Genomic DNA, 9,427 nt, shown 5'->3' on the forward strand with positions numbered 1-9,427 from the left:
ACCGTTACCCGGTTGGTACTAATTAAGTAGTGACCCATAGTGGGTGGAACAAAACCAGTAGTAGACCGTTATCCGGTCGGTACTAAATAAGTAGTAAATCAATTATATTGATTAGTACTAAACTAGTAGTAGACCGACAGTATCGGTTGGTACTAACTAAAAGAAAATTGTATCCTTTTTCGTAGGTCGCCCCGTTATGTCCCACTCGAGCTTACCACCGATTGAGACATTCGACTGCGACGGTGATCCTTCTTCCGTCGGAATGCGATGGGAGAAGTGGAAAAGGGGCCTGGAAATATTCTTAATTGCGTCGAACATTGTCGACGCGGAAAAGAAAAGGGCTATGCTTTTACACATGGGCGGATTATCGTTCCAAGAAATATATTACAATCTTCCTGGTGCTGCGGCTAGCGATAGCGAAGGAGGTGTCGATGTGTATAAAATCGCAATAACGAAATTGGATGAATATTTCATTCCGAAGCAATGCAGAGTTTATGAGAGACACTTGTTTAGGATGCTAAAGCAGGAGCCCGGCGAAAAATTTGAAAAGTTCCTCGTTCGGTTGCGCCATCAAAGTAGTAAATGTAAATTTGCAAGCGAGGAAGAGAACCTAGTAGATCAAATTGTTGAAAAGTGTAGCTCCAGCGAGCTTAGGAAGAAAATTCTGACCCTAGGTGACTCTGCGACTCTGCAAACAATCATAAATGAAGCGAACATTTTAGAAAGTGTAGGAAGGCAATTGACCGAATATAACAGACTACAACCACCGCAAATCGTCAACAATGTTGACGCTAAACAAACACATTTTAACAAAACTCCGTGTACACGTTGTGGTAGTACTCGTCATATCGGAGAGGACGAAAAATGCCCTGCAAAATATAAACAGTGCCTAAAGTGTGGTTTTACCGGACACTTTAGAAAACAATGTAAAACCAGAGCAAACAAACGTGTGAACTCTTCAAACAATAACAACTACAATTCAAAGAGATCCAGATTTGCCAATAAAGAATCAGTGACTCAAAAAAACAGTGAGCCTGAAAAGGACAAAAGACCGAACTTTACGCAAAAAACTAATATTGACTACATATTTCACCTTGACGAAGACACGCTACTGAGCTGCAATCTAGGGGGTGTAGGAGTAGACATGATCATCGATTCGGGCAGTAAATGTAATATTGTAAGCGATAAAACATGGAACCATTTGAAGCAAAATAACGTTATGGTATCCAATCAGATAGCAAATCCCGATAAGACATTTGTTGCATATGGTAGTACGACTCCACTGACAGTAATTGGATCATTCGAAGCGGAAATCCGCGTAACTGGTCAGGTAGAAACTGCCACTTTCTACGTGGTAAAAGATGGTACGCGAGACCTATTAGGAAAGGATACCGCAGTATCTCTTCAAGTCCTTAAAATAGGACTTGCAGTTGACTCGGTGAGTTCTAATGTTTTCCCTAAAATTAGAGGTATCAAACTTGATATCTCCATCGATAAATCTGTAAAGCCTGTCGCGCAGCCTTATCGTAGGGTTCCTATTCCTTTAGAGGCTAAAATAAACAATAAAATTGATGAACTATTAACAGCCGATATTATTGAACCTGTTGACAAACCCTCAGGCTGGGTGTCTCCGATAGTGCCTGTATTAAAAAGTAATGGAGATGTCAGAGTTTGTGTAGATATGCGATGTGCTAATAAGGCTATAATTAGAGAGAATCACCCACTGCCCACAATGGACCAACTTGTACCCAAATTCAAGAAAGCAGGGATGTTTTCTAAACTGGATATTAAAGACGCCTTCCACCAGATAGAGTTAAAAGAAGAGTCTAGGAATATTACAACCTTCATCACTAGTCGAGGTCTTTACCGGTATAAACGACTCATGTTCGGTATATCCTGTGCGCCGGAACACTTCCAGAAGACTCTGGAAAGAATACTGTTGCCTTGTGATGGCGTCGTTAACTTCATAGACGATATTATAGTCTATGGAGTAAATGATGTTGAACACAATACTAGGCTCAAAAAAGTTCTTGATGTCCTTACTCAAAACGATATTCTCTTGAATAGAAACAAGTGTGTTTTTAATGTCAAGACCATACAATTCTTAGGGCATGAACTCTCTGCAAGCGGTATAAAACCCCTTGATAAGTATGTTAAAGTTGTCGAGGATTTCAGGGAACCAACTACTATTGAAGAAGTTCAGAGCTTTTTGGGACTCATCAACTACGTGAACAAATGGATTCCTGACATGTCTACCAAATCAGAACCGATAAGAAGATTGCTAACGTTAAAATTAGGTAAAAATGCAAATATTGGTGATTATTGGGGACCTGAACAAACAGACGCATTCCTGGAATTGAAAAGGTGTCTAAGTAACATTAAAACCTTAGGATTTTATGATCCGGAGGATAAAACAGCTGTTATGGCAGACGCAAGCCCAGTAGGGTTAGGTGCCGTATTAATTCAGTATGACAGTGGTGGCCCACGGATTATAGCTTACGGAAACAAAAGCTTAACAGACGTAGAGAGACGCTACTGTCAAACAGAAAAAGAGGCTCTGGCTCTTGTTTGGGCTGTCGAGCACTTCCGAATATATCTATACGGTAAAGAAACTTTCGATTTGGTCACAGACCACAAACCGCTCGAAGTTATTTTTGGGAAACAATCCAAGCCTTGTGCAAGGATCGAACGCTGGGTCTTAAGGCTTCAAGCTTATAATTTTATTTATTTATTTATTTTATTTTTCTTTATTAAGGAAACAAACAGCTTACACAATAGATACTTAAAGATATAAACTTATAATTAAACACATTAAGCCAAAGCAGTTTCCACCGATGTATCTAACATATATTATATTTCGTTGCAAATTGCGGTGAACTAGTCTATAAATTATATTAAGTTATACTGTTAGGCCCAAGAATTAAATTAATAGGTACAAAAAGAAACCTCTGTAAACAATCCCTCTATATCTAAGCATTCATTATATATCTATCTATTACATGTTTTAATCATTTCAGCTACATTGTTTTACAGCATTGATAAAGGCATTTACCTTACTAGAAAATATATCTATATCACCATAAAATCCATCATAGTTTAAACATGCTCGTACAATAAATCTATTTCTGGCGTAATTGGTGGCTGCATTGGGAATAGAAAAAATTCTATTTGAACGCAATCTTGCAACTGGGCACCTAAACGCAATCTGACTAACCAGGTATGGGGAATCTATTAAATTATTAATAATTTTGTATAAATAAATTTGATCTCTATGTTCCCTTCGCTTTGCCAGAGATACAATATTTTCAAATTTATGGTTCTTAAATTTAAATTTTAACCATCTAATAAATTTATTTTGAATTCTCTCTACAGCGTCAATATACTTGGCGTATTGTGGACTCCAAACGGTTGATGCATATTCTAGCTGCGATCGAACAAGTGAATTATACAATAAAATCAGCGTCTTGGCCTTTTTGAAATTTTTGCCTTGACGAAACATAAAACCCAACATTCTGTAGGCTTTAGAAGTAATTTTGTTAACGTGTGAATCAAACAACAGCTGGCTATCCAAATTTACACCCAAATCTCTCATCTCGGACACTCTACTCAGAGCTTTACCATCAAAATTGTAGGTAAAGGAAACTGGTTTTTTCTTTCTTGTATATGTTATTATGTGACATTTATCTTGATTTAGATGTAGTTTATTATTTGAGCAGTATATGTATAATCTATCGAGATCTGCTTGCAAATTGTAACAGTCTTTCTCCGATTTTATAATAGAAAATATTTTTGTATCATCTGCATATAAAAGTATATTGGCGTGATTAAAACACTCAGCAATATCGTTTATGAAAATATTAAATAGTAGGGGTCCAAGGTGAGAGCCCTGTGGCACACCAGAAGTAATCGGGATAAAGCTAGATATAAATCCTTTAACAGCTACAGCCTGAGTACGATCTCTAAGATAGGACTCCAGCCACCGCAGCAGATCGCCATGAATACCGATATAACTAAGTTTTTGTATTAGTAACGTGTGGGATATTTTATCAAATGCCTTTGAGTAATCGGTATACACAGCATCCACCTGGCAACCTTTATCCATAGCCTCGAGTACCATATCAGTAAACTCTATTAGATTGGACTCTGCAGAACGCATGTTAACAAAGCCGTGCTGTTGATTCAAAAGATACTGTCTTACCGAAGGAAACATAGTATCATATACTATACGCTCAAAAAGTTTAGGGATAACTGATAATTTTGAAATTCCACGGTAGTTTCTAACATCATGTTTGTTACCACTTTTAAATATAGGTACAACTAGTGACCGTTTCCATTCAGTTGGCATCACTCCTAGATGTAAAGATAAATTAAAGAGTTTACTAACCGGCACGGACAGTTCCTTACTGCACTGCTTAAGAAACATAGGATGTATCCCGTCAGGCCCACTACCTTTAGTCACATCGAGACGTGATAAATATTTTTTCACAATTGGAACTGTTAATGAAATTGAGCTCAACAATAAGTCACTAGAAAGTTTAAAGTAATATATCGACCCGGTAAGACTAATATTGCCGACTGTCTCTCCCGATTGTGTTCAAATACTAACCCTCAACCATTTGATGACGAAAACCACGTAAATGAGATAGTTCATTACGCCAGACCCTGCGCTGTTGGAATAAATTCGATCATTGAAGCTTCCAACCATGACAGTGAGATTCAATTAGTCAAGGAGGCATTATCTACCGATGTTTGGGACCCAATGATAAACAATTATAAAATATTTCAAACAGAACTATGGATGTATAATGATTTACTATTGAGAGGAATCAAGATTATTATTCCAGTTTGCCTGCGCCAACAAATACTAAAAGCAGCACACGAAGGGCATCCTGATATATGTGCTATGAAACAAAGGCTACGAACTAAAGTGTGGTGGCCGAAAATCGATAGTGATGCAGAAAAGATGGTTAAAAGTTGTAAAGGTTGTACCTTGGTCTCTGCACCCAATCACCCGATGCCTTTAAAACGCCGTGAACTGCCATCCCAGGCATGGACAGATGTAGCCGTAGACTTTCTTGGACCCCTACCTAGCGGACATTACCTATTTGTCATAGTTGACTATTACAGCAGGTATAAAGAGATTAAGGCAATGAAGTCGATTACATCAACAGACACAGTTCTGGTTCTTCAAGAAATTTTTTCAAGATTAGGAACTCCCATGGTTATAATTGCAGATAACGGCAAACAATTCGTTAGCACCGAATTTAAATCCTTCTGTGACGAGATGGGAATCAAAATCTACAATACTACACCCTATTCACCCCAACAAAACGGAGAGGTTGAAAGGCAGAATAGGGATATCTTGAAAAGAATTAAGATAAGCCAATCTGAGAAATCGGACTGGTACAAAGACCTGTTGCTGTATCTCACTATGTACAGCACACCACATTCAACCACAGGAAAAACACCATCGGAGCTCTTCTTTGGAAGACTGTTCAGGGATAAGATACCATGTATAGCTGGAATTGAAAATCAGTTTGATTTAGAAGTGAGAGACCATGATAAGATAATGAAAGAAAAGGGAAAGATAATTGCGGACAGGAAAAGGAAAGCAGAAGTTACAGATATAGGAATAGGAGAAAAATTATACGTGAAGAACATGGTAAAAGAAAACAAATTAACTACCGAATTCAACCCCGTGCCACATACGGTTCTGAGCTCAAAGAGGAACGAATGTAACGTAAGGAATGACGAGACAGGACGGGAATTCAGAAGGAACGTTATACATCTTAAGCGAGTGGAAGGAAACTGGAAGGTTTGTGAAAGTAAAGATGATACATTGAGTACAGATAACGAAGAGTTGATGATCCCAGAATAAATAATAGTGTACCTACTAATGTCGATTGTTAAGAACAATATAATAAGTGTTAGAGATTAAAATTAGGTTAAATGAATATTGATAGAGTATTTGTTTTGCCATCTTGAGTTCGTTTTATGTTTTCAAAAATTGTTAAAAGGAAAGAGATGTAACATATCAATAAATAATGTCGCGTGAATGCACCCCGCTGCACCGGTCGAGGTGGGGGCACTTGCGGGCCGTGCGTCGAGCGGTGCGGCGGCGTTCAGGAGTCTGCGCTTGTGATTAATTCTGTTGTATTATTTTCTGCGTTACGGCAGTACCCTTGTCAACATCCACACGAAATACACACGTGGATATCCAAATACTGAACCCCACAGTAACATCATCATCAGAATGGAGGGTGGGCGTTAGAAGAGTGGGCGTTAGAAGACAATAATGGCCGTCATTAGTATCACAACCATTTTATTTACTTCCACATAGTTTTTGTATCACGATTAGATAAAGTCACAGCATAAGGTTCACACTCACGGCAACTTTACGGTATTCGTAACGGTTACACAGTTTCTCGAAATCTAGCGCGCCTAAGGAAGCGCGAAGGGGCCCTCCACCACCCATGGTTCCTATATTCGGACCGAATCATCGGGACATGTGAACGTACTTGCTAGGTGCTCTTTTCCGATCACACTTTCTTGACGTCCCTACAAGTTATAGGTGAGCGACTATAGCACTCCTTGTAATTATTCGACACGTCCGCTCATGACGATGGTTCGCGGTAGACTGCCCGACTAGAACAGCAGTACACGTCCGCTCGACACGACGACTCTGTTGTGACTCCCCGACTTCACGCAGCTCTGGCCGTAGGCCACCTGACGTCGGAGCGATGCAACTTCATGACGGAAGTGATGTAACTTCATTTTATCTTCCGATTTGATCAATTTTTCTTCTTAATTCATAACTAACTCCGACATATATATATATCGGTATAAAACTACCCACATACCTAACAAACTTGTAACCCCAACTGGCCTGAAATAAAAAATTCAACATTATCAGGTCGATCAAAAGACCCCCTTACATGTGCTCGAGTTTTCAACTTAAAACTCGGAGAGTTATTAAAAGATTTAAAATCGGGTAAATGGTTCGGAAAAATTGTTTATATAATGCATGTTATAGAGTTCCAAAAAAGAGGACTACTACATGCGCATATTGCTTTCAAAGTAGAAGGTGGTAGACCCGTAGAAAGTTCGGATATTGATAAATTTGTTCGTGCTACCATACCCGATCCTGCACAAACTTTATTATACAAAGTTGTCATGGATCACATGATACACGGTCCATGCGGCCCTCCTTACCGAACTAATTTGCCGTGTTGGAATAGTGAAAATAAAAACTGCTTAAAATATTTCCCAAAAAAAGAAACACCAGTCACCTTCAGTGACGATAGAGGTTTTATACATTTACGTCGCAATAGTAAAAATCAGGCGATTATTAAATATCGCGGCAGAGACGTAATAGTTAATGATTTATGGGTCGTTCCTTATAATCCTGCTCTTCTCCTAAAATATGATGCTCACATAAATTTAGAAGTGTCCACACAGCGTGCCATAATTAAGTATTTATTCAAATACATGACAAAAGGATCTGATGAAGCCCGTATTGCCGTTGTTGATGAAGAACATCGTGAGGATGAAATCGAACAATATGTCACTAAGCGATATATTAGTTCTAGCGAAGCAGCGTGGCGAGTTCTCGAATTTGATATTGTATCTAGGAACCCTACGGTATAACTGTTAACAGTACATTTGCCCGATCAAAATTCAGTATCTTTTAGACTATTTCAGTAGGCCTTTAACTGAGGAGTTTGATCGGGTATCCTACTTAGACTTTTTCGAAACTTACAACATTCATGCGAAAGATCCATGTTTAAAGACAGTTCAGGCGATGCAAATGCAGAACGGCAAATTTCTTACGCGGAGAAAGCGGGGTGAGCTCGTCACGCGTCTATTTTGGGTCGCGCCGAACAGAGGTGAACAGTTCTTTTTAAGACTTCTTTTAAGTGTTTACCCTTGTCGTAGTTTCGCGGATTTACTTCAAATTGGAGGTCCAAATTGCAAAACTTTTCAAGAAGCTGCCAAATTCGTAGGACTTGCGGACGACGCAGTCGAATATGAACGGGCTATGGAAGAAGCTTTCACTTTTTTAACCGGACCACGACTTCGTAGCTTTTTTGTAACGCTGGCTGTTAATGGTGCCTCGGTGGCGTCACTGTGGAACACGTATAAACGTTAATTGGCCGAAGATTTCCTTTATAGGGTACCAGATGACGAAGAAAACGCGTTTAACATGTGCCTCATTCAAATAGATAGAATGCTACGCAGACACGGAACTTCTTTAGTAGAACAAGGTTTTCCAGAAGTAATTTACAGGTCAACGGAATTGGATAGGGAACGCACTGAATATGATTTAGATAGTTTGAAATCATACGTAGAAGAGTGGTTGCCACAGTTATCCCCCGATCAACGTGCCGTATTCGATTAGGTACGTGGAAAAGCTTTGCGTAGATAGGGTTTACCGAGAATCCAACAACTGTGCGATTTTTAATTAAAACACATAATAACGGGTTCTTACCGCGTTTAAATGGGGATATGAGACTCCCGTTATTATGTGTTTTAATTATGATAATAACCGCGTAAACTTAAAACAATGTGCGATTTTTATCGATGGCCCCGCCGGCACCGGAAAAACGCTATTATTGAAGGTCATAACTGCATATATCCGCGGTAACCTTAAAGGTATAGTTTTAACCTGTGCATCGTCTGCAATTGCTGCTCAAAATTACACAAACGGAATGACGGCTCATTCCTTGTTTAGATTTCCTTTACATCTATTAGATGATAGCGGATACTGGAACATCTCAAATGGTACTCAAAGAGCTGAATTGATTTATAATTCTAATCTCATTGTGTATGATGAAGCGCCGATGGCTCATAAATACCTTATAAAATTAAGTAGATCATTGCAGGATTTGATGAGGTCAGACAAAATTTTTGGTTCTAAAATAATTATTCTTGCAGGAGATTTTCGTCAAATTCCTCCTGTAGTCCCAGAAGCACGAACGAATTTTGATATATTAAACGCGTCACTAAAAACTTCTTCTATTTGGAAACAATTGCAAAAATTTAGTTTGGTATCTTCACAGAGATGTAAGGATGACGCACAGTATGCAGATTTTCTTTTAAAACTGGGTTCAAATTCATTACCTACTCTTAGGTTAGAAACAAATAATAATGATTTGCAATTAGTCCAACTTGAATCCATTGATTATGTTACTGAATTAGAAGATTTAATTGATTTTGTATTCCCAGAAGTTATACCCTTACTGAGCCAGGCGTATGCTCCTTCAGAGCGATTCTATGCACCCGTAACGATGCAGTTAGAGAAATTAATGCCGTTATTTTAGACAAACTACCAGGAGAAGTATTACATTTTTATGCCATAGACAAAGTTTTAAGCGACAACGCTGATCAAGTATATTTTAGTCCCGAATTTTTACATACACTTCGACCA

General features: G+C 38.7%; 1 protein-coding gene across 1 annotated transcript; it reads left to right on the forward strand.

The window, feature by feature from the left end:
• The first annotated feature begins 1,732 nt into the window (after positions 1 to 1,732).
• LOC126380872 (uncharacterized) lies at positions 1,733 to 5,878 on the forward strand. The gene is made up of 2 exons (XM_050030454.1): positions 1,733 to 2,297; positions 5,235 to 5,878. The coding sequence occupies exons 1-2, from the start codon at positions 1,733 to 1,735 to the stop codon at positions 5,876 to 5,878; spliced, it is 1,209 nt and encodes a 402-aa protein (XP_049886411.1).
• The last annotated feature ends 3,549 nt before the right edge of the window (positions 5,879 to 9,427 follow it).

The sequence above is a fragment of the Pectinophora gossypiella genome, unplaced genomic scaffold (genome assembly GCF_024362695.1).
Source record: "Pectinophora gossypiella unplaced genomic scaffold, ilPecGoss1.1 Pgos_30, whole genome shotgun sequence".
NCBI lineage: Eukaryota > Metazoa > Arthropoda > Insecta > Lepidoptera > Gelechiidae > Pectinophora > Pectinophora gossypiella.

What these genes read in the sequence shown, in the direction of transcription:
- LOC126380872 (XM_050030454.1), top strand. Translation starts at nt 1,733, where the DNA reads ATGGACCAACTTGTACCCAAATTCAAGAAAGCAGGGATGTTTTCTAAA. An exon ending in ATTGCTAACGTTAAAATTAG is followed by an intron (nt 2,298 to 5,234) that starts GTAAAAATGCAA and finishes TTATAATTGCAG; the next exon opens with ATAACGGCAAACAATTCGTT.